We start from the raw sequence: 27,125 nt of genomic DNA, 5'->3' as shown, positions 1-27,125 counted from the left end.
ATAAAATTTATTATAAAAAAATAAATAAATAAATATAAACTGAAAAAAAAAATAAAAACAAGTCATTTTTCAGTATAAATGTTCCAAATGTTGCATGGGTATGTTTACAGTAAAAAAAAAAAAATGCTTATTTTGAATTCAAGTTAAATTGGCTGTCCTCTATTTTCATTTGCTAAATCTGGTACCATAGCTTGAATACGCCGCTTGGAAAGGACATTCATCACTTTCACTCACAATTCATTGCCAAAGCAAATCAGACCCCCCAACTCAACTCCAAGATGGCACAGATGAAATGGCTAGTATTACCTTAATGGACAACAACATCTATCGGCACACCCTCACTTGATTTCTGTCCTTTCCTGCTTTGTCCACAGAGATGTTTTTCTTTACACCGCCCTCACACCTGGATCCAAACCCACCCTCTCCACAAAGGCACTAGGCTGTTTGTTTTTTAATTTTTCTTCCACCGTCTGACATTTTTGAAGGTAGATCCTACTGCTAATAATATCTGCACGCGATCGCTGCCTTCTAAAGGAGAACTGCTGTGGCTGTTCAGGCAGAATTCCTCCAGGCAGGTCATAGGCAAGTGGGAATTTACCTCCTCTCTCAGCATTCACTGAGAATGCTTTGCAGGGAGAAAGCAGGGAGGGAGAAAGCATTCTCCCTCTTTGCCACGCTCCCATAATAAATAATAGTCCTTACACTGTGTTAAATTCAGCAGGTAAATCCTTCCAGATTTCCACCTTTAAAATAACCAGCTGAGAACTTTCTGTTGAAATACTAACAGTGCTATTTAGTAGCAACAAATCAGCAGTTAAGGAGATGATACATCAGCCTCCACTCTGCTCGTGTCCACCATGACCTCTCCTCTCCAAACAGGAACCAAGTTCACTTTTTTCCACATGCAGCACAATTTGTATTTTGTGTCTTGTACAATACAAGCCTCCAGATCATACCTGAGGATTTTACCTCCCACGGGAAAGGTGAGATATGAGCTCATGAAGTTCTCCCTTCCCACACAAGACAAGCCTGGGTTGTGTGGGCTGCGCACACATGGCTGCACTGGTCACACAACAACAGGCATCCTACCAGACAGACATCTCAACACTTGAGGCCTCCCTGGTGGCACAAGGGGTTAAGAAGCAGGACTATGAAGCTATCTGCAGCCTCTGCAGCACGAATTCGATCCCTGGCCAGGGAGCTACCCACATGGCGTAGCAGACCTCTCCTGACTTGCCCACTGCTCCCCTCCGCAGTGTATTTCAGTCAGTCTGCCTGTTCTGTTCCCCACTCTGTCTCTGGTGAATCCTCTCACCCCCACACTTCTGGCCTGTACCCCAGTTCTTGTATGCATAAATAAATAAATTTAAAAAAGAAATCTCAACTCCCTGGAATCTTTGGGGTGAGCCAGTCTGGATGACAAAATTTTCCAGATGGGTGAAGATTAATCCCTGTAACAAGATCATTTGAAAGTTTAATCACATATAAATGATAATGAGTCTCAATTACTCTGCCACTGTGCCTTCTGTGTTCCTCGTCCTTCTTGTTCCTTATCCTTCACCTTTGTTCTTAATCCCATCTTTGCTCAATATTTCTAAAAACTTATTCCACCTTCTCATCAATATCTTTAGCTTATCCACAAACTTGTTCAAGTCTCCCTAATCCCAAATGAAAAAACATTCACCGGTCAGGTGTTATTATCACCTGACACAATCAGATTCTCTCCTGCCTCCACTATCAGCCCCAGCTGTGTTAGGATCTCCAGGTGAGCCTGCAAATAAATGACAATATCCTTAGCAACTAGAGAATTTCAAATTGACATAATGAGATTTACTTTAGCAACATCAGAAGTTAGAGACAAACATTTGTTGGTAGAGTCACTTGTAGAAATGTGAGTAGAAGCCCTTTAGAAAGGGCACTAACTATGTATTTTAAATTAAAAATACTTATTCCCCAACCACTTTGGAAAACCATTCAGCAGTTTCTTATAACGTTAGGCATACATTTACCACATGATTTAGCAATTTCATACCTACACAGTTACTCAAGAGAAATGAAAACAAGCCCACACACACACACAAAAAAAAACTATTCAAAAATGTTCACAATAACTTTGTTCATTATATTGAAAACAACCCAAATGTCTATCAATAGGAGAATGAATAAAACAAATTGTGGGTTTTTGTACAATGAAATACTGCTCTGCCAAAAAGGGGGGGGGGTGGCGCTTGAAACAATGGCTATGACACAAAAACATGGATGAATCTCAAAACGATGTGCTGAGTAAAACAAGTCAGACACAAAAAGGTATATGCTTGGTTTCTAGCAATTCCTTTACTTTATTCATCATTCAAGATCCATCTCAAATACCTATATTCCAGCGTGCCTTTCTTCATCTTTTTTAAAAATAACTTTTTGAAACATTATAGTAGAACAGTAGTTCCAGGTGTGCATCATTATCAATCAACACTGTATATATACACTACATTGAATTCACCACTAAAAGTTCCACTCTACACAAGGGGCATTTGTTACAGGACCCCTGCATCAAGAGCCTGCTTACCTAGTATTCCTGTTATTGAAGCTAATAGGAATCCCTCAGAGGCTTCCTGCTTTAAGGCAAGGGTTCCAGAACCAGCTGAAACCTGATGGTGACACAGACACAGATGGCAAAAGACTGACCCTGAAGTGACGTGGGTCTCATGAGCCTGCTAAAATGCACACCCCTGGGTAGAGAATGAAGATGCTAATGACATGAGCCAGTTATGAAGAAGCACGCAACCTGTCTGGGCATGCCCAGTCTAGTCCAGTCCCAAACATTATAAAGCTGCTCCCAGATACCCCATCCTGGTCACCACCCACACAAAACCAGGACCCCCACTGCCCTCAGGTCAAGTGTGGCTTAAAATACTTGCCACCTTTCTCCTATCAGTTGGTCCTCTTGAAAAATATAAAAATGAAAAATATAAGCCCCATTGTATTCTTCATTACATAGTTGGCCCCTTTTACTTGATGAACGCACCGCCCTCTCCCCCTTCCATTCTGGTAACAGCTAATTTTGGTCTTACAGTCTCAAAGTTTATTTTTGTTTTATTTTGTTCATTTCATTGGTTTCCCTATATACACATGAGTGAAATCAAGCAGTGTTTGTCTTTGTCTGACTTACTTCACTATGCAGAATACCCTCTAGGTCCATTCATGTTATCAAAAATGGCAGGATTTAATCTTTTTTAATATAGTTGAGTAGTAGTCCTGTGTGTGTGTGTGTTCGTGTGTGTGAGAAGAGAGAGAGAGAGAGAGAGAGAGAGAGAGAGAGATCTCCTTTATGCAATCATCTGCCAATGGACACTGGCACTCACTCACATTACAGTCTAATTTCGCAGCTGGGTGTTTATGCATTCCCTCCACAAACACTCACCAGGCATTTGTCTTTCTAATCCTACTCCTAGAAAAAGCACATTGACATCAGAAGTTCTACAGACTGGCCACCTGATGGTAGTGGCTCCTGCATACTGGCTTTTGCCTCCAAAGGGATAGACACTGACAGAAGGGAAAACCACTCACTATCCATGCCACAGTCTTCTGGTTCAGAAGAGGGAGAATAATCCAAGCTGCTTTTTGATGGAGCAGCCCGAGTTCCTTCAGTAAGTGATAAACATACAAATGCAAAACCATCTAGGTCAAAAACAGTGTCTGACTTTTCTTTCTACTTCCTGCACCTTCTAACAAAGAGTCTTGCATATAATAGATGCTACAATTTTGTGATACTGTCTTGCAGTATATTATGACTTTCCACTACCTGCTCTTTGCCCCTTCTAATTTGCTGTGTCAGAGTACTTAGAAAATCAACCTTTGCACAAAATTATTTTCTAGGAACTCTCTATATTTAAAGAAGTCTGGGTGGAGGGGGGCTGAAGGAAACCCCCAAGATAATAGAGTCAGACATTGTCCTCAAGAAGATTTCAGCCCAGAAGAGAGAAGACGAGTATACAAATATCTTTAACTCCAAAAAGAACAGGATAAATGCTTAAGTGAACTACAGAGAGGAAATTCTGGAAGATTATCTTATCTGGAGTCAGAGACTATTTCCTGAAGAAGATAATATTTGAATGGGGCCTTAAAAGATTAGTATCATTTGGACAAACAGGGAAGTAAAGGGATAGGGATTTCTCGGGGAAAGACAACACTGTTAGATATAAGAAAGTAGGGCAGGAGCCTGGCTCAATTACATGGAGAGAGAGTGGCTGCAGTGAGAGGGCATAGTAAGACAGAGGGTCTTTAAATGCAAAAAGATTGTAAGCCTGTGATTATGTAACTTAAGGTTATTAAGCAAAAAAAAAATTGTTTTGTAAAGAGTCATTAAGAAAAAGCAACAGATTTGTAGTGGGTCCCCATGGAGTTTTCCTATTTGGGAAGATCGTGAGCTTCAAGGGTTTTTATCACAGCTTTTTTCTTTGTTTTCTATTGGTTTTGAAAGGGTGAGATTGCCATGTAACCAAATTCCACACACAGTTATCCTTGAACAACACAGGTCTGAATGACATAGGTCCCCTTACATGTAATTTTTTTTCTATGTGGGATTTTACATTCATGGATTCAACCAACCTTAGATGTGAGCTGGCTGAATCCAAAGATGCAGAACCTGTGTGCACAAGAGCCAACTCTAAGTTATACAAGGATTTTGGACTCCTCCAAGTGGGTGGCCCTAAGCCCTACTTGTTCAAGGGTCAACTGTAGATAAGACTTACCATGACTTTTATTTTATTTTATTTTTTTAAGATGTATTTATTTACCATGACTTTTAAAGAGTTCACTTGTTTTGCTTGAGCCACAGGATGATAGTTATTACTGAGAAGTCCCTTTAAAAAGTTTAAAGATGGCCAGCAAGTCCTCTTTGTGGCATATATCCAAAAGAATTGACAGCAGGGTCCCAAAGAGATATTTGTATACCCATTTTCATGGCCATATTCATCCCAATAGCCAAAAGGTGGAAGCAATACAAATATCCTTAAATGGATGCATGGGTAAGCAAGATGTGTCATACACCCGGGGAATGTAATCCAGCTTTTAAGAAGAAAGGAACCCCAACAGTACTACAAGTAGACATGTTGCAGACATATGCTAAGTGAAATATCAGTGAATAAAAAACAAATACAGTATGATTTCATTAATGGCAGGCTCCCAGAGCAGTCAAATTCACAGGAAATCAAAGGGAGATTGCCAAGGGCTGGGGAAGGAGACCGCTGTTATTTACTTTGTGCAGACTTTCAATTTTCAAGATGAAAACAGTCCTAGAGATTGGTTGTATAACAATGTGAATGTGCTTAATACCCTAAATGGATAGGATGTAAATTTTATGTTTTTTTATCACAATTAAAAATTAGCAAAGGGCCTCGCTGGTGGCGCAGGCGGTTGAGCAACGCATTTTGAAGCTGTCTGTAGCCTCTGCAGCACAGGTTCAATTCCGGCCAGCCGTGGAGAAACCCATGTGGCGCAGTAGACCTCTCCTGTCTGGCCCACTGCTCCCCTCAGCAGTGTATTTCGTCAGTATGTTCCCCGCTCTGTCTCTGGTAAATCCTCTCACCCTCCTGCATATCTGGCCTGTACCCTGGTGTAAGGGCAGGAAGGCCACTGAGCAGGTTTTCTGATCCAGCAGACCTGGTAAAGAAGGAGAGAGTCCTGGAGCCTCAGAGTCCTCGGTGGCTTTTGCAGGCTTTTATTGGGATTTACCAGGTACACAGCAGGCAGGGATACTGGGGGGCCGGGAGGCCGGCAGGCCTCCCAGTCCCCAGCAAGTCTTCATTCTATCTGGGCTCTCCAGTGTTCTCTCTGCTTCTCTCATGGTTCTTTATGCTTCTGCTTCTCTGGTTCTCTCTTGGCTTCCTCTCTGCCTGGCTTCTGTTGGCGTCCCCATGACGCCACCCTTAAAAGCCCAGTCTTAGCCCAGGTGAATCCCATCTACCTATGCCCACACCCTACTCCAGGTGCCCGCCATCAGGCATGCATTCAGGACCGCAGGGTTCTGTCATCTATCCTAATGGCGGGAGGGCAGAAAAGCCTGATACTTTGACCTTACCCTATAAGGTCTTGTATAAATAAATAAAGGTTCTTGTATAAATAAATAAATCTTTAAAAAAAAAAGCAAATAAAAATAAACCAGAGATGGTATAGATCCACATCTTACCCACATTTCTGAAATCCAAGTTTCTGGAAACCAAAAGTTTTGACTACGGTCTGTGGCCAGATGCCACTGGAGTGCTACCAAATAAATAGTATATGCATCACTGTTTCTTGTGAAAAATCAGGAAAACTCTGGCTGCTAAGACACACCTGGCCTCCTAAGGTTTTGGATAAAGGATTGCTGACCTGTATTCTGATAATATCTTTTTCCCTCCTTACATAACAGCAGACAGAATCTGTGGACACTGTTCCTTCACTCACTAACGATGCATGATCTTATTGTGGTTCTGGGGGTATGCTGAGTGGTACCTGCTTTGGAAAAAAAAATCATCAACAACCTAACTAAGATAATTAGGAGGTAGTTCTTTGTGTAGTTTTCCTGCTTCCACCCCAGGAAAGGCAGACAGGCTGGAGTGGGTCAGGTGCACAATGTTTTAGAACCACTTACCAGGTCACACCTGGGCACACTGGACACAAACTGGGCCCCTTGGCAGCCAAGGATAAATCCAGCTAAATTTAAGAGGACACACACCACAGAGAGCAGAACGAAGAGATTTACCTGAAACAGGAAGAAAATAGGTAGTTAGAAAAAAAGACAACATCTCAATTTGGAAATAGTTTTGCCGGAATAAAAAACTGATGTTCTCTTTCTAAAAGAAATGAGTTTTTAAAGTCAGAACCATGTTTTTAATGCACATTTAATTTTTAGAATTTTTTTTTTAATTCTTTTTTTTTTTTTTTTTAGAGGCATGTTTTATTTATTTATTTGTTTGTTTGTTTGTTTGTTCGTTTATACATGCACTGGGTACAGTCAGAAGCGCGGGAGGGTGAGAGAATTCACCAGAGCCAGAGCGGGGAGCAGAGCAGGCAGAAGGACCGAAGTACACTGCTGAGGGGAGCAGCGGGCGGCAGGAGAGGTCTGCGCGCCATGTGGGACCCTCCTCCCGTGGCCGGGGAGCACCCGGGGATCGAACCTGCGCCGCAGAAGCCGCGGGCAGCTTCGCAACCCAGCGCTCAACCGCTGCGCCACCGGGGAGGCCCAATTTTTAGAATTTTTTAAATTATACTGAGGAATGCTACTGAGTCTCAAGTCTTCTCAACAATTTCTAGTCCCTATTTTTTGCCCTCTCTTTGTAAGTAAGAGAGTTCTGTCTCCCTCCCCTTTCTCGGTACATTACATTAAAACATGCTATTTCCTCCTTAAGGCAAGGTTATTTTTTTCTGAGTTTTGCAGGATCAATGGTAAGTAAGTAAATGGAGAATTCTAGAATATAAGTGAAAACCATTAAAGGAAATCACAGTATAGAAGTGAAAACAAAGATGAGTCTTTTTCTCAGTTCCAAACAGACACAAAAAATAAAGTGCACAATAATCTTGCATTTCCTTCTCTCTAAAGTTAAGTATTAAATTACCCTAAATAATTATGAACTGACAGAAACCAACCATGAAGCCAGTACTCAGTGTAAATGAGAGACTCTGAAGACTTTTCAACTTGAGAACATGATTATCAAAATCAAAACTTATACAAGTACAAAATCAAATTAAAAAAAACTGAATCTAATGAAAGAATGGATAAAGAAATGTCACACACATACAATATTATTCAACCATAAAAAAGAAAAAAACTTGCTATTTGCAACAACATGGGTAGACCTTGTTGGCATTTTAAGTAAAATAAGACAGACAGAAAGACAAATACCATGATGCTCTCATTTATACTTTCATGTGGAACCTAACAACAAGAACAAATTCTTAGAGAACAGGCTGGTAGTTGTCAGAGGCACGGGGAAGGGATGGGCAAAATGGATAAAGGTGTTCAAAACTTCCTGTTCAAAAATAAATCTTGGGGATCTAATGTATATTATGGTGACTATGGTTAGTAACACTCTATTGTATATTTGTAAGTTGCTGAGAGTACATGTTAAAAGTTCTCATCACAAGAAAAAAAATGTGTAACTGTGTGGTGGCAGGTGTTAACTACACCTGTATATATTTCACACTGTATGCAAACATTGAGTAATTATGTTGTACAGCTAAAGCAAATACACGATATACTAATTATCTCTCAATTTAAAAAAGAAGATGATTAGTGATTAGCAGTTTTAGAACTAAACATCATTTCGGATAACTGACATGTCAGAATTGACTGATGCATGAGGGCCTCCCTGGTGGTGCAAGAGGTTAAGATGCAACCTATGAAGCTACCCAAAGCCACTGTAGTACGAGTTCAATCCCCGGCAGCCAGGGAGCAACCCACATGGCACAGCAGACCTCTCCTTACTTGCCTGCTGCTCCCCTCAGCAGTGTATTTCAGTCAATCTTCCTTCTGTGTTCCCCACTCTGTCTCTGGTGAATCCTCTCACCCCCTGCACTTCTGGCCTGTACCCCAGTTCTTATAAGCATAAATAAATAAATCTTTAAAAAAATTAACTGATGTATGAGCTCTAATAGAGAAAATGTATTCTTTATTGCTGGTATTCCAAGTCAAGCTTCTCCCCTGGCCCACATTATGAGTCAATATTTAATGTCACATGATACCCCTTTTCCTAAAAGGAATTCTTCCTTTCCAAGAGGAGTCTGCCTTCTCTCCCTTTTTGGTGAACATGTAAAATGACTATGCTGTCATAAAATCTATAGAAAAATACTGGTAGCAGCTGTCACTGTTTCTAAAGGACTTGAGCAGCATGTAGCCTATGCCCCTTCTTGCACTGTGTCATTCATGACTATGCCAAAGCTTTTCTGGAATATGAAAATACATAATTGGCAAAGGACAGAACAAGGTCTTAGATGGACTAGTTTTATTCACCGGCAATAGCTCCTCAAAGAGACTTAATATATCTGGATTCTTCACACCCAATTAAGCAATTATTGCTACTATGGAGAAGCAATATTGAATTTTCCTTGGAAATTTTCTTTTGATGCAGTATCCAATGACTTGAAAAGAAATAACAGTTACGGTTTTTATGCCCACCAGCACACTATTAATCTTCATTGCTAAAAATTAGCAGCATTAGATATAGAATGGATGAAGATTCATTTATCCTAGCACTGATTCCAAATATCTTCATTAAAAATCTTAAATCTAGCTCATCATAAGACAACATTAAGAAAATCAATTGGCAAACACAGGCTGGAAGAAACTATTTCACAGACATATTGAACAAAGAATCTTTTGCAAACCAAATTAAAAACTTGGCCAAAAGACTTGAACAGATATTTCACAGAAGAAGATAGAAGAATGGTTAACAAGCACAAGAAAAGATGCTCAACATTAAACATCATGAATGAATGCCAATTAAAATCACAGTAATATCTCCCTCCACATCAAATTAAGAGTTAAAATTTAAAAGAGTGTCATCAGTAAGTATTGTTGAGGATGAGGAGTACGTGGACACTGCTTGTCCAGTACAAAATGGCACAACTACTTCAGAAAATTGTCAGTTTCTTAAAAAAAAAAAATTTTAACTCCCATGCAAAAATTCAAATTATTTATGGAGATACTCTGCCTTCAACTCCATACTCCTGAAGTATGGGCTGTAGCATGTGACTGTCTTCCAAAGCACACAGTATGGAAGGGGAGGAAGTAATTTCCCCAGGGAGAAACCTGACAAGCACTACATCAACCAGGTGACCAATGTTAGTATCACATTCACAGCATGTACCCTTGATATGTGGCAACAATAATTTTACTTCATCTCCAAACCCATGGTAACCTGGTCTAATCATGAGAAAAACATCAGGCAATCCCAGTTAAGGTACATATCTATCCAGCACTTCTCAAAGTCATCAAAAACAAGGAAAATGTGAGAAATTGTCACAGTTAAGGAGTATCTACGGATGATGGCTGAATATAATGTGGTATCCTAGATTGGATCATGGACAAACTAAGAAAATCGAAGAGCACAGACTTTAGTTGATAATAATGTATCAATATGGTCATATGATCACATGTCCCACAGGGAAATTTCAGTCAACAGCTGACAGCACATAGAATGGTGGCCTTATAGCTAGCCTAGGTGTGTAGAAGGCCATGTAGGTTAGTGTAAGTACACCTGGTAGCATCTGCACAATAATTAAATGGTCTAATTGATATATTTCTCAGAATATATCCCCATCATTAAGCAACTCCTAACTGGTTTGGTTTGTTAATTGTAACAAATGTACCATACCAAAGACTCAAGTAGGAAAACTGGGTGTGTGGTACCTCTCTGTACTATCTTTGCAATATTTCTGCAAATCTAAAATTATTCCAGAATGAAAATTTTATTTTAAAAGCTACCAAGAAATTCTGGAAATAGTTACTCTATGACCTGCAATTCTACTTGAGGAAGAGAACCAGAGAAATAAGTACTATTATCAAAATAAGATTTATAAAAGATTTATTACAGTAGCTTTATTTATTCACATTAGACTCAAATATCCAATGAGAGAAATTAATAAGCAAATTGTGGCATATTCAAACAATGGAATACTTTCAGCAATAAAAAGCAACTATTAACATGCAACATGAAGTTCAAAGGCATTACATTAAGCAAAATAAGTCATATTTCTGCGTAATTTCAATTACATGAAAATCAAGAAAGACAAAATAATCATGGTGATACATATCGCAAGAGTGTTTGCCTGACATTTGGGGTAGGGGATATGGAGTGAGGAGATTGGGAAGAGACCTGAAAATTTTCTGGATTGATAAAAATGTTCTGCATCTTGCTTGGGGGATGGTGGCTATATGGGTGGATCCAACACTTAAAACTTAGTTAACAACATGTATGAGCTGGTATTTCACTATATATAAACTGTATTTGCTATATTAAAAAAAAAGAAAAAGAAAATCCTTAGTCCAGCTGCAAGGTAAGAGTGTGAGATCAAACAGGGACAGGCGCCACCTCTAAAATGTCAGAACAATGACAAAATGAGAGTCACCCAGGGATTCACTGCCTGGTAAGCTTAGCTTCTCTCCTGCCCTGGAGGTGCTGCCAATGAAAAGTCAAAAGTTAAATCACCAGAACATCATGCATGCAAACCCCAGAATGAGGATCTGGGCCAAGGTACATGGGCTGTGTACAAAATGCCATGCACTGTTCCAATTTATTCCTGCATATGGCATTTTATTACTATCATAAAAAGTCCAGTCTAACTTAATTCACCTGAATCACTCTAGTGAAGACTCCTGTCATATCTATCAAACATAAATACATGAAGCATATATACTTCGGAGGTTGGATCGGGTTCAAGGGTATGAAAAATTGGATTTATGACTGACCCACTTAGGGTCTACAGGGGCCTTCTGGATGGACCCCTTTGACTTCAAACCTAATTATAATTATATGACTTCCAGGACTCAAATTTCCACCCAACTGTAACTAGATGCTGTCCTTCCAAACAGAAGACAGTAAAACATCAACTACTAATGAAGAACAACATAGCCCAAACCCACTCAGATATAGCTGGGAAGGGGAAGAATTTCTTATATTGCATCATTCTTGCCTTAAATATTCATTACAGGTGATCTGAGTTTCCCTTTGTGGAAAGTACCTAAATGTGGAATCAGGAACCTCATTCAAATGCAGGCTTTTCCCCACTTACTTGACATATCTTAGGCAACCTCTGTGAGACTTGCTTTCCTCATCTGTTAAATGGATCTAGCCTCCAAACTACCTTACAAGATTATTGAGAGAATTACACAAAATGATCTATATGAAAATCCCTTGCAAACTTCAAAATGCTATGCAGTTTTATTAGTAATCACGACAGCTTATTACAAAGTGAATTTTATAAAATGAATTTCCTAGGTGTGGTTCCAGCATTTTATTCTTAAGCTTGTAACACACCTAAATTTATGGCAATTGGAAAAGATACTTACATGGTAACATAATCTGTAACTATTTTGTTACCAAAACTACAAAAATAATTCTTTTTGGCAGTCTAATTTAGTAATCCATTCCATGCTGATAATTGATACCTGTGTGAGGACATCTCTTGTTTGCCCCTCCAGAGCCTCTATCCAAACTCTTCACTACCGGGCCTCCCCCCGGTAGTGCAGCGGTTGAGCACTGGGCTGCGAAGTAGCCCGCAGCCTCTGCAGCACTGGTTCGATCCCCAGCCGAGGGTCCCACATGGCATGCAGACCTCTCCGGCCGCGCCCACTGCTCGCCTCAGCAGTGTACTTCGTCAGTCTGCCTGTTCTGCTCTCCGCTCTGGCTCTGGTGAATTCTCTCACCTTCCCATGCCTTGTGACTGTACCCAGTGTTTGTATAAATAAATAAATAAAAATCTTAAAAAAAAAAAAAAACTCTGCCTACCACCCTGTTTACTTTCCAGTGGACCCTGACTTAGATTACCAATGGGGTTTCTTTGGTCTCTGGTGTTTTGCCAAGTCCAGTCAGTGGACAGCCCTGCAAGGACCTGGTGAGGATGGAGTAGTTTAATCTCCTGGTTCCTGCTCCGCAGCCTCACAATGACTGTATTCCTAGTGAAAAGCCACAAGACCACCCAACGGGTCCTCTGTACACAATCCCAACTTCCAGATTCTGAGACCACTTCTCCCATCTGCATGAGGAGAAGTAAACAGCTTCACGTTCCACACACCCCGCATATACCTTTGTGACTAGGCCCTTCATTAACCTCTTGTCAGGTTATAACTCTAATGTGTCATCTGTGACCTACTGAGACCTTGAATGATACAACTTCTTGTAAAATTTTCCTTAGATTTAACCAAAAAGTTTTCCTATTCTTTAAGCCTATCTCCTATTGGTCTCACTTCAAACTCATCATCACCTGCCCAGAAATACCATGGACAACAGTCCCTGAATTCTACTGAAGACTTCTGTTACTGGTATTTACCATCACAAAACAAAAAAGTCCAGAAACCATCACAGAAAAGTCCAGAACTGATGGAAGAATATCTTTCTAAAATCCACATTTTAAACATGAGACAGCAGGAAGCAAAAAGCAGAGGGCTAACTTCAGTGCACCCTGTGGCTTTTAACAGTAAGATATAAAATCCAAGATCCAGATAGCTGGGCCTCTTAGAAGGACTAGCAAAACTTTTATGCTCTTGGTTTTACTGTTATTACTTTGAATTATATGTACTTTATGATACTTACATACAAGGTGGTTTTATACAAAAGGCACAATTTTCAACTAAGTATTTAGAAATGACCTCAACTCTGATACTTTGCATTTGTGCCTCAGTTCTTTTAGGATCTCCTCCATTAAGTGACCCAATAGAAATGTATTTGGGAAACCTGAGATGATCAAGAAGCAACATTAGCTCTGATTTGTCTAAAGCTACCTGCTAAAAGTGCTTCTTAATCTCCATCACATAATTTATTAAGTAATTATGCCTAACACATATTGGCATTGTTTAGTGTCTTCTTTGATGCAAGTTTCATTCTCTAAATAGACTGACCTTTCCCTACTGCCTATCAGCTTTTATTTTGCTTCTTACCTACCTACTGCTCCAAGTCCAAGATGCAACTGAAACTTAACTCTGCCTGTTTAAAAGTTCCAGTAATCGTGTGAAGGTAGTTTAAAAATAAATAGGTTTAAAATGGTGAAATGAACACAAACATTCAGTTCTAATTCCTAAAAACCCATTAAAACGGCAGAAAAGGAAATGTTTTAAATCTATAAAGAAAAGAGAACAGGAATACAGCAATGAGAATTTGGAAGCTAGAAAATAAATGTGAATTGACTCATTGGTCCTGAGGAAAATGAATCCTAACAATAACAATAAGAAAACCCAAGACAACTGGATTTAATACTCAAAATCTCCAAATGTTCACAAGTAGGCAACAATAGATACCTCTGGAAGTGAAAGTAAGGATAAAGGATAAAAGTGGGACTAACTAAGAATCTACACAGCAATTTAAAAAATGGTCTAACCCCTATGTAAAACTGTTGGCAGTTTCTAATAAAGTTAAACATGTACCACTACTATGACCCAGCAATTCACAATGTCCAAGAGAAATGAATGCAAATGTTCACAAAAAGACATGTACAAAAAGTTCATAGCAGGGCCTCCCTGGTGGCACAAGGGATTAAGATGCAACCTATGAGCTGACCACAGCCACTGCAGTATGAGTTTGATCCCCAGCCAGGAAGCTATCCACATGGCACAGTAGACCTCTCCTGGCTCGCCCACTGCTCCCCTCAGCAGTGTATTTCAGTCAGTCTGCCTGTTCTGTTCCCCGCTCTGTCTCTGGTGAATCCTCTCACCCCCCACACCTCTGGCCTGTACCCCCATTCTTATTTGCATAAATAAATCTTTAAAAAAAAAAGTTCATAGTAACTGGTTCAGTAATAGCCAAACCAAATGTCCAAAGAGACTGCATGAACACACTGTAGTATATTAAGAGATGGAATAAAACTCAGTGCTATGGCCTGAATGTGCCCCTTTAAAAATGCATACATTGAAATCCCAACCCCCAAGTGGATCATATTAGGAACTATTAGATTATTATGAAGATCCAGTCCTCATAAATGGAATTCATGAATTTGTGTGTATTTTTTTATTTAAATATCAATAGCTCATCAAATTCTTCTTCCTATAAAAAAACTTCTAAAAATATAAAAACTTTTAATTAAAAAAAATATGACTATACCTCAGAATCCTTTTCTTACATATCCTCATTCATCCTAATTTCCCAAGAATATATATTACTGGTATTCATTCAACTACCATATTCTTTCCTCATCCTGCCATAATACAATCTTTTGATGCTGCTCAAATAAATGAAAAACAAAATATACTTTTCTCCAGTGGGGCTCACGGACACAAGAACGGACAGTCCTAGATAATACAGAATAAAAGAATTGAGTGAATGAATCAATCAATCAACAAATGAAAGAATCTTGATTTGTTTATGTTAAGCACTACTTGTAGGCATCACACATTCTTTTTTTTTAAATAATAAATTTTATTTTTATATTCCCCCATACAACTGCACATGCCCCATTCTGACCCCAATCCCTCTAGAACATACACAGACACTGAAAGTCAAACACCGTATTTACTGTCAGTTTGAATGAAAATGGCTACTGCCATTATTCCTGATGAGAACTTACTACTTGCCGAAAAAAGAAGATGGGAAAACTTGGGATTCCTATTCCACTGCTATGAAGGAAGGAGGGATGGAAGTGGTGAGTGAAAGAAAAAAGGACCCTATCCTTAGAATTCAGGTTACATTTCCCCTCTTTGAAACAAAACTATCATTTGATTGGGCTGGGATCATTTCAAAAATGGGGAAAAATAACATTTTAACATTCATGTTCTCACAGGCAAGGAGTCCACACTCCAAAGCACTCATCAGTCACTAGTAAATAAGACAAATATCAGAGAACCCATGATAATTGTGTGACCACACACTGGAATCTTAACCTTTAAAATTTTAATTCAGTTTGGGGATGCATTTTAATACAAATATCTAATAGAATCACGAATAGTTATCTAAACACATGCTAGTACTGGGACAAAATGTAAGACACCACAAGTTTAAGACACTAAAACCTTTTCAACTAATTAAGCAAAATGAATGTTCTGATTAACCACCCAGCACTATGGTAATGAACAAAATATAACAAATCACAACCACTCACCAAGCCCAGATTCTGCTGCCTTAAACCTGTTTCAGGAGCTCACACATGCATTGGCTTGGTTTGCCTTTGTGCCTTTAATCCTCAAATCCCACGAGAACCTACTCCTGGGTTTCACTCCCTCGACACCCTTTAAACTTTTTCACAAGCTTTGGCAGACATATTACCATCATCCAGACCAGTTCTCCTTGCCAACGAGCCAAACACAAGTCTGTTGCTGTGACCGGCACCAGCTGTCTCCTTTTCCTCTCAAACACATGTAAGTGTCAGATTTACACACGTATGGTTGTCCTCAGATTTTCTTTTTATAAAGTCTTCAAAATATAATAACATTTATTTCCAATTCCTCACTCAACAAGAGTGAAAGGCTTCTTCCTCGCCCCCCAGAGTAAGGTGCAGTTTTTCATCAGTTTGGGACACAGCTTCAGGGAGAGTTAAAAGCGCTTATAACTGAGAGCTACTGATTCTTGGTGAAAATGGGCAACTCTCATGGGCACTTTCATGACCCCTTGCTTGTGAAAAGGATATTGTTCCCTATCAGGGGTTCTTTCCCCTGTTTTTTGGTTTTGTTTTTTTTTTTTTTTCCAGAATCCCCATTGCCTAGTGCTCTGTTTCAGCACATTGATCCTCTTTTCTCTGGAAAGGACTTTTCTCTTGACCCATCCATCAGACATAACAGAGGAGACTCCCTCTGTATATGTTTGGCTCCATTTCTCCTTAATTCCCCAACACAACTTAAACAATTCTGCCAACCTGAATTAACATGTTCTCGTCAGATAGGTGGCTAAGCACCAGGAGGAAAATGTCCTAGTGAGAGTGTCAAGAGAAATAATCAGAGGATGACAAGGACACATGAAATTTGCCATTTGAACAAGGTGACGGATGAGAAATGTGGTTGGTTATGCTCCTTGGGGAAAAGGTAGAGCAGAAATAAATTAGAATTTGAAGATGAGAAAGGCAGCAGAATGTTACTTTCCAACAAGAGTAGAGACCTATGATTCCTGAGCTCCCACTTTCCTTACTCCAGTCTTTCCTCTTTTCCTCTGTGCCTCACTAATTTTTGTTCTTTCCCTATTTCTGGCCCCTTCTCCACTGTTAACTTCTCAATGTCCAGCATTTAGAGAGTCAGATCTTATGATTCCCCAGCAATGAAGATCACAGCTCCTGAGAAGTATCTGCTATCACTCAGTAGAGTCCAAAGATGGCTGCCATCAAGTCCCTGTGTACTCAAAGGCTGAATCAAGCCTTCAATTCCTGAATCAAGAAGTAGATTCAAAACATGCAATGGAACAGTATCCAGCCATGAAAAGAAAGGAGGTACTGATGGAAACCAGAATTTTGGTGGCAGTCATAATGTAGTATATTCAGATGTTGAATTAAATGCTATATATCTTAAACATATAATATTTTTAAATGTGACTTCAATAAAACTTATAGATTTTTAAAATAAAACAATATCAGAGAGAAAATGAACTTTTTAATTATTTTTTTTATAATCCAAACCTGACTACACAGTTCTCTTAGTAAACAGGGACACTGCCTAGTTTGAGGATTCACATACTCCAATATCAGACTATTATAATCAAATACTCAGTAATCATTTCTCTCTCCATGGTATGTCTGAAATATTCTACCACCAGAAAAGGAAAGAAACTATTATGATAGAGTTGGAGGGGTCCACCTCTATTCCTGTGCCTAACCCAAAAATGTCATGGAGCAAGCGCTCAACAAATGTATATATGGCTTTGTGAAATAATTCCCCACTGATTATTGACTTCCTCTGAAGTTTGATCTGTAGTCTGTGGGAGGGGAAAGGATGTAAGATAAAGCAAGACTGTGAAATTTTAAATTTGAAATGAAGTTAAACAACTAGCACTTCTAAGAACCTTTACAACATGAAAGGTAACTATAAATTGCCAAGAACATAGCATTTCTTAAATTTGTATGACCTAAGAATCTTTTAGGGGAAAGCAATAGTGTAACAGTTACACTGTGGGAAACACTGGTTTAAAGAAACTTTCTGGTAACTTTCATTTATTGATATCTTTAAATAAAAAAGACTCGTTATCTACGTAAGTACATAAATAGCTGCCAACATCACACATGCACAAAAACAGACACCACACTGTGTGTTTCCTGATGGAAATACACACTATCACTGGTGAGGTCTTAAAATATTGTATGCCCCCAAATCAAACCTAAAAAGAGAGAGAGGAACATGTTAAGAACCACTATGGGGATGTAATCAGCAAAATCCAGAATGTATATAACTGAAGTGGGTCAAGGATCTTTAATAAGTAAAATGCAATTTGGAGAGGAGGAAAGAGGAAGAGGAACCTATTTATTAAAATATGCTGTCAAACACAATGTGAAGATGGGGCATGTGACTCTCAACTCAAAAAAAAAAAAAACAAATTATTGACAAGCATGTGAAATAAAGACTAGATATTTGATGTGTCTGAGGAATTACATATCTATTAGAAACATAAACTGAAATATTTAAGGATAGGATGTTGTGAAGGCTGCAATCTATTTCAAACCAATTTGACTACAAAGGAGGAGAGAAAAGGCAAGCAATATAGGTGATCAAGTTTGAACATGTGTAGATGATTATTGTAGCTGGGCAACAGGTCTAATGGGATTTGTTGTATTTCTCGCAATTGGGGGTACATTTGAAATTTTTCCATATTAACAAAGGAAAGAAGAGGATAAAAAGCAAATGCAGAAGGAGGAGAGGAATGAGAAAGAGAAGGAAGGGGAGAGGAAAAGAGAAGATGGAGGAATTAATGGGGGGAGGGTGGTGAGAAATAGAACAGGGAGAAGGAGGAGAAATAAGTCAACTGGACTCATGTTTTCACAATGTCAATTCCGGGGATAAGAAAAAAATGGCAGAAGAGTACTGTAGAATGCAAAAAACTAAGGAGACAGAATAATCAAATGAAATGAACCTTGCTTGGTCCTGATTATTCAAAATAGAGTATTTAGGGGAGTACTTACTTTCTGAAACTGCAGAAGTGTAAAGCTATACTCTTATACATACAAAACCATGCACAAATCATACTTCAGTTAGAAAGCTTTCTGACTAAGAAAAAGTTACAAACAATGTTTTAGAACAACTGGAGAAATTTAAATATAGGCTGTGAATGCAAGAAGACATTAGGAAACTACTGATAAATTTCATAGGTGTGATAAAATAATTGTGGCATGATAGAAGAATGCCTTACCTTTAGGAGATGGCTCCTAAAGCACAGAGGGGGGAAGTACCAGGAAGTTTGCAATTTTGAAATGGTTCAGTACAAAATATTTTATTTACATTCAGGCAGAACAAATACAGCAAAACATAAATAGCTGTGGAATCCAAGTGGAGGGTATTTGAGAATTCATTGTATTATTTGCTCAACTTTTATGTAAGTTTGATAACTTTCACAATAAAACACAGAAAAACTGCTGAAGAGATTTTTTGCAGGTGCTAAAGTAACAGGGGTAGAAGCATTTGTTCAACATTTAACACACCTAATGAACTTCTTTCTAAAAGAGCTGGATCCTCTGGGGCATTCATTCAAATATCAAGTCTTTTTGTCATAGCAGAGCCACCTATCTGCTTCTCCCAAGCACATCTTACAATAAAACCTAGGGCCTCCCTGGTGGTGCAAGGGGTTAAGACGCAGCCTATGAAGCTATCCACAGTCACTGCAGCATGAGTTTGAACCCCAGCCAGGGAGCAACCCAAACGGCGCAGCAGACCTCTCCTGACTCACCCACTGCTCCCCTCAGCAGTGTATTTCAGTCAGTCTGCCTGTTCTGCTCCCCACTCTGTCTCTGGTGAATCCTCTCATCCCTCCCACCTCTGGCCTGTACCCCAGTTCTTGTATACATAAATAAAATAAATCTTAATAAAATAAAATAAAACCTTGCCATCCTTAAAGCCCGCTCATCTGCACAGAGCTCCCAGGCAGCCCTCCCTCACAGAGAAGCCTGCTGTGGAAACAGCCACACAAGCAAGAAAGTGACTAAGTATGGACTCTAGAGACAGACAGACAGACCACCTGAAACAGCATCTGAGTTCTGCCACTTTTAGTTCTGTGACCTCAGGCAAATTACTTAAGCTCTCTGTGCCCCATCTCCTCAGAATGTGGATACTAACAACATCTCCTAGGACTGGTGGGTAAAACATTTATCACAGTTATATATTTCTTCTTCTAACTACAAATATTATTATGAATTATTACAAATAGAACCAATTTAGTTCTTTAGTCACAACTAGAATAAACAATCAAGAACCAATATTTAAAACCCTAACAGCATAGTAAAGAAGTATCAAGATGTAAACTAAAGCCACTGACTTCAAGGTAACTTAGAGAATACAAAAGAAAAACTGTTAATGGGTCTACCATATATCTCCAAAGAGATAGGAGAAATTTCAGTATACATAAAACAAGAATAGCTGCTATGAAAATGGGTAAATCAGAGACCAAGAAAGGACTCCTGAACATTAAAAAAACATAATTCTCAATATAAATATTTCAACAGAATGGTAGGAGAAAAAATTAAGACAATAAATTTTAAAAGACAAAGAAATAGAAAATGTGACGCTTTAGAAAGTTAAGAAACAAAGTTAAACTCCAGAGGACTGAAATCTGTCTATTAGATATTCTACAATGAAAGAACAGAGAAAATGGAAGGAAAGAAATAGTCAAAGAAATACACTAAATTGTTTAATGTTGAAGAAAGACCCATCTTCAAATTAAAAGAGTTCAAATACTCAAGGAAAAAAAATACTCAAAAAGGATGAAGAAAAAGAGCCCTACACCTAGATACATCCTCATGTGATTTCAGAAGACTGCCCAAAAAAGCTTCTGTAACTTGGAAACAAACAAGACATTACCAAATATTTTATCTTTTTTTTTTTTTTTGGCTATTTTACAATCGCGTAGAAGCAGAGTTGACATTACAATTTTTTTTCTAGTAAAGATGAAAGTAAGTCCCATCCAATGGAACAGAAAACCTCAAAAGTTATAGTCAACAAAACCACCCTGGTGGTGCAAGGAGTTAAGATGTAGCACATGAAGTTATCTGCAGCCACTGCAGCATAAGTTAGATCCTCGGCCAGGGAGGTGACCCACATGGTGCAGCAGACCTCTCCTGTCTCACCCACTGCTCCCCTCAGCAGTGTATTTCAGTAGATCTGCCTGTTGTGCTCTCCACTCTGTGTCTGGTGAATCCTCCCACCACCCACACCTCTGGCCTGGATCCCAGTTCTTGCATAAATAAATAAATAAATCTTTTCAAAAAAAAAAGTTACAGTTAACGGTCCTGCTGGACAAAACCAGTTTTGTATCTGTACCAGCTATCTTCTCCAAAAGTACTTAGGTTCTCGGCTATTCTATGACCCAATTTTTCCCTTATTAATAACACATTCCCAGGTAGAAAAAAGAAATTTCCTACTAAAGTACAAGAATCAGACAGTATCAAGTTTCTCATCAATGACAAAAGTCATCAAGCAATGCCTCCAAATTTTGAAAGGAAAATTATTTTGAACCCAGAAGTCAATCAACATCCAGCCAAAGCATCATTCAAGTGGGGGAGCAAGATAAAGACATATCAAGACATTTAAATTCTAGGAGAACTCCCACTCCTCATATTCTTTCTGAAAATTATTATCTGAAAATGTTCTCTGGTAAAATGAAAAAGGACTTCAAGGGAAAGTAATACATGAGATTTAAGAAACAATGGCTCTAATTAAAGAATACAGTAAAAAGAAACATTTGGATGACATCTGCTGGAAAACAATTCAGTCAATACTAGAACAGGAAGTTAGTAGTCGTACAAATGACCAAAGTAGAAAGTAGAACAACTAACAGAAGTATAACTAACAAGCTAAGTGAATAAAGCTCACACTGAGAGTCAAATGATTTTCCACATGGTTCCAACACAAGCAGATGAGTAAAGAACAGTCTTTTCAACAAATGGTGCTGGAACAACTGGATGGCCACATGCTAAAGAAGGAACTTAAACAGCTGCCTCACACCGCATGCAAATTAACTCCAAAAGGATCATCAGCATAAGCCAAAACAATAAAACTCTTAGTAGAAATAAGGTCTCTTCATGACCTTGGGTTAAACTATATAACAGTACAACAACAAATAAATAAACTGGACTTAGGCAAAATTATATACTGTTGTGCTTCCAAAGATATCATCAAGAGAGTGAAAAAGATGACCCACAAAATAAGAGAAATTTGTAAATATATCTGATAAGAGACTTGTAATAAAAAGACAAACAATTTAATTTTAAAAATTTTAAAGGATTTGAACAGACATTTTTCCAAAGATATACAAATGGCCAATAAGGACATGAAAAGATACTCAACATCAAATCAAAAGCACAATAAGATAACATTTCACAACCATAAAGATGGCTATAATCACAAAAACAATAATAAATGCTAGCTAAGATGTGGACAAACTGCAACCCTATACACTGCTGAAGGGAATCTAAAATAGCGTGGTTGCTTTGGAAAACAGTTCCTTAAAATGTTAAACATAGAGTTATTATATGACTCCGCAATTACATTCCCAGTATACATCCAATGAAAACTTGTCCACAAAAAAAAAACTTTGTACACTAGTGTGCACATAGCAGCATTAGTCACAACAGCCAAAAAGAAACGTTCATCAACTGATAAATAAAATATGGCATACCCATCAAAGGAATATTATTCAACAATAAGAAGAGAATATTGATACCTGCTACACCATGGATGACCCTTTAAAATACTATGCTAGGGCCTCCCTGGTGGCACAGGGGTTAAGAAGCAACCTATGAAGCAACCTACAAAGCAATTGCAGCCACTGCAGCACAAGTTCGATTCCCAGCCGGCCAGGGAGCAACCCACATGGTGAAGCAGACCTCTCCTGTCTTGCCCGCTGCCCCCCTCAGCAGTGTATTTCGTCAGTCTGCCTGTTCTGTTCCCTGCTCTGTCTCTGGTGAATCCTCTCACCCCCCACATCTCTGCCCTTTACCCCAATTCTTGTATAAAAATAAATAAATCTTTAAAATAAAATAAAATACTATGCTAAAAAAAACAAGCTAGATGAAAGAAGCCAGTTACAAAAGATGACATTTTATAATTCCATTTATTTGAAATAGAATAGGCAAATCTACAGAGGAAGAAACTGCATTAGTGGTTTCCTAGGATTGGGGTATTGAAAGGAAACAGAGAGTGACTTTTCATGGATACAGCATTTCTTCTGGGGGTGATGAAAATTTTCTACAATTGATAGTGGAAACGTTTATGCATATCTCTGGACATGCTAAGAAACATTGTTTAAATGGGTAAATGTTATGGTGTATCAAATGCTTTATTGTAATTTTTTTTAAAAAAACAACAGTAGTTAGATAATATCTGAGATTCGGTAACTTTTTTGTCAACAACAAAAAAAAAGAGTCATTTAGAAACTCTAGGAAAAATACAAATCAATATGTCAAAGTTATGGTTCAAAGCTGAAGCAAAATAAGTGTGGCATGGTACTGAGCAAATGACAGAGAATAACAAAGAATGGCAGATTTGACTAGGCTATTCAAAATGGGCCTGCTTTCAGCAACACAGATTACAGTTCCTCCTTTCTAGATACAATCATTCTCCCTGAGGTTACTGGACATAAAATAGCTAATCCCTGTGCACAAGCAGAACTCATTGGGTCACCAGATCACTTTGTTCTCTTCCAAGGTGTTCAAGTCTACTTTTCAGGGTTCACTTTGGGGCCTCCCTGGTGGCGCAGGGGTTAAGACACAACCTATGAAGAAATCCGCAGCCCATTGCAGCATGAGTTCGATTCCCGGCCAGCCAGGGAGAAACCCACATGGCAGGACAGACCTCTCCTGTCTTGCCCGCTGCTCCCCTCAGCAGTATACTTTGGTCCATCTGCCTGTTCTGTTCCCCACTCTGTCTTTGGTGGGTCCTCTCACCCCCTGCATCTCTGGCCTGTACTCCAATTCTTGTATAAAAATAAATAAATCTTTTAAAAAAAAAAAAGTCACTTTAATCACTGAAATGTCATACACATATCTCAGTCAAAACCTAGAACTTGATTTAAATTTCAGTTTCATTTCTTCATGTCATCAGTCCAGTTGTTGTATGGAGCACACAGGTCTGCAGAGGGACAGGCAAGAGAGTAATGCAATCTTTTCTCTCATCCTATTTCTTATGTCCACTTCTCCCCATGAAGCCTGTTAAGCACAACTCTGTCATTTTTGAAAGGAGAGAGGAAGGTGAGGCCAGAGTCGTGAAGGTAAACAAGGTAAGGAGAAGCTAGTGTTCACCTGACAGTTCACTTCTAGCATTGGTTAAAGGGGTTTTCCTCTCCCATGGACCCCATTGACTGGAAGTGTTCAGCAGTGCAGGCCCTGCCTCTGTGCTATAGTCTCCTCACTCCTCTATGGAGCTCCCTGGGGCAGAATCTTAGCTCACCTCCAGCGGTTCTCTATTGCAGGGGCCCATCTGGTCAGCTGGAACAGTATGCACTTGGGCTTGGTCTGTGAAAGTACATTGTTTCCCAATGACAGTCTTCAACTCTGAGGCCGCAAGACACTCCACCCAGCCCTTTAAATTCCCCAGGCCTGTGCCTGACACTCTGCCAGACAGCCACCCAGGGACCCATATCATGTTCTCCAAATGCTTATCTTCAGGCACCTGTCCTCTCCCCCATGCAGAGGTGGAACTCAAAATGCCCCCGCAATTTGGTAGTTTTCTCCAAAACATTCTTCTCTTTAATCCCCAATTTTTTTATTGGTTGGGGATGGAGATCAGCTAAGGGCTGCAAAACTGGTTTTTACCCAGAAGCTTTGCAAGCCCTACTTAGGTAGTCTAACAACACGCCCTGGAATGTGGGAGCCATTGGCATCTATTGCATTGTGGCCTCAGTGAATCTGGAAATAAAGAATCCAGTTCAATTGCAATCACATTTTCCCAATGAAATGATTGTTTTTTCACTATTTTAGAAGCAATTTATAGGAAAAGTTTGAATGGTATTAGTTTAAGAGCAAAATATAAATGTTAAAACACTAACTACATAAAGGTAATAAATGGCATTAATAACAAAACTTGGAAAATGGAAGCGTGAAAGTAGAGCTGGATGCCAACTGCCTTATCTTATAAAAGAGTGGTTAAAGCTACTATCCAAAACTAATGAATTAAGAACAGAGGTTGATAAAATTATTTTAAATTACAAAGCCATCAACAGAGAAGATAATAGATTTCAAAAAAACTGGAAGGCAGGTAAGTGGGAGAGCATAGGTGTTACAAATTACTCACTTTTAGCAAGTTAGGGACAAGCTCTAGGATCACTAAAACCAGAAAGAATTTAAAATGGTTAATTAGGGGGCGTGCAATCAGGTTTGGATGCTAGGAGAAATGCACAGAGGTTTAATTATTATTATTAATAAGAATAAGGAGGCCAACGAGCTCCCTCTTTTTAAATAAAGTTTCTTTTTTTCCTCTTAGGGATTTAGCAAATTATAAAATATACAGTGGTATGTTTGACATATACGTGTGTGTGTATACATATATCAGTCACTGTGTGTATATATAGGATATATATCTTTTAGAAATATATCTCAAACATACCACATATAGTGTGTGTGTATATATATATATATATATGTTTAATATTATATAACTACATAGTGCAAATGTTGTGAATACAGTGTAACATTTTATGGCAGCCCTCCCCTACTCTGCCTTGCCCAGTCTAGCAGGCAGGAGAGCAAAGCCATCTTCATAGAGTTAAAATCTGAACAGGCTCCATCCTGTACCCTATGTAAAAATCTGCTGTCTGGAGAGAAACTCAGTCTTTTACACCCACTGATGACCAAGGAGCCAGAGAAAGATGATTTTATAGCGGGCACCCAGCCTTTGCATCTCCGCAGTGCATTCTTTGGAGGAAACTGGAGTCCTGCATTGTCTTTTTCTAGCATCAGCTTATCTTTAAGTCAGGCAACTTAGAATTAGAAGTCTCTCCTATCAACAATAATTACATTCTTTTTTTTTTAAAGATTTATTTATTTATACAATCACTGGGTACAGTCAGAAGTGCAAGAGGGTGAGAGAATTCACCAGAGTCAGAGCAGGGAGCAGAACAGGCAGAAGGACCGAAGTACACTGCTGAGGGGAGCAGCGGGCGGCAGGAGAGGTCTGCGCGCCATGTGGGACCCTCCTTCGGTGGCCGGGGAGCACCTGGGGATCGAACTGGTGCCGCAGAGGTCGTGGGCAGTTTCGCAACCCAGCGCTCAACCGCTGCGCCACTGGGGAGGCCCAAGAATAATTACATTCTTAATGTCAATGACTCACTGTTCCTACCTATATAAACTAAATTCAAACTTGTGTTTATTGGGACAGCTCTCACAAAGTAAAATCTGGACTGTTTCATGCTGAATTCTCACTTTGATTATCTAATAAACTCTTGACCTAAATATCTCTGAGGTCATACATATATAGATATAGATCGTGTGTATGTGTGTATGTGTGTGTGTGTGTACCTACAAATGAGATGAGGATACAAAATAGAGATACAAGGGATTCTAAAATGAAGCCAGAGAGACCATAAAGGAAGTGGAGCTTACCCATGTCTCTACCTAGATACTGTCTCATACAGACATCGTGGAAACCTGGCATACAACTGCAAATTTCACTAATGGTTGAGAGAGCACAAGTAATAGACCAATAACATAGGGACAACAACTACTTACTTGACTCACCATCAATCATAAGTGCTCAAAACAATTGTGTGAGACTGCCTGTTACACCTGTAAATACTGCAAGCCCTCAGCACCATTTGAGGAGCATATTTCAGTTTTACACTGATTTTATGTTCCCTGAATTGCAATTCCTAGGATCCTCCACAGTTTTGCCTCACTTTGTTGAGAATATGAATCATAAAAAAATATATTTTATAGATATAAATGTAAAACAAATGAGAAATGGTCTCAGAGAGGTGAAGTATGACACTCTAAATTATATAACTACTTAAGGGACCTTGGTGAGATCCAGATCTGACTCAAGTCTATACTCTTTTCCCTCTCTCAATAAGCAGAAAATCTGCTAATATAATATAAATTATTCTTTTCTCTCTATTAATGAACTCTACAAGATAACCCTTTGGTATTCTTGTTGGATAATTATAATTAGTAAAAGCCAATTTCACCCCTACATCCTGACACCCCAGATTGCCAACCTCTTTAACCCAACACCTTCTATGCAAATCAAGCACTCACTGGTTTTCTTGTTCTTCAATGGAGTTACCATAAATGACCAGTTTTCTTAAATGGATCTCTTTATTTTTGAACTAGCT

The 27,125-nt window shown here is 38.9% G+C and overlaps 1 protein-coding gene across 1 annotated transcript in view; it reads right to left on the bottom strand.

The window, feature by feature from the left end:
* Positions 1–27,125, bottom strand: part of ENTREP1 (endosomal transmembrane epsin interactor 1) — a gene marked incomplete at both ends in the record, with an annotated part of 62,161 nt that overhangs the window by 16,621 nt on the left and 18,415 nt on the right. Inside the window, one exon of the mRNA XM_084236960.1 lies at positions 6,629–6,739. Within this exon, the coding sequence (XP_084093086.1) occupies positions 6,629–6,739 (111 nt within the window). The remainder of the gene's footprint in view (positions 1–6,628; positions 6,740–27,125) is intronic.

This window comes from Talpa europaea, assembly GCF_964194135.1.
Source record: "Talpa europaea genome assembly, chromosome: 7".
NCBI lineage: Eukaryota > Metazoa > Chordata > Mammalia > Eulipotyphla > Talpidae > Talpa > Talpa europaea.
Note: the sequence above shows the minus strand (reverse complement) of the source record. Positions and strands in the feature narration are given on the sequence as shown.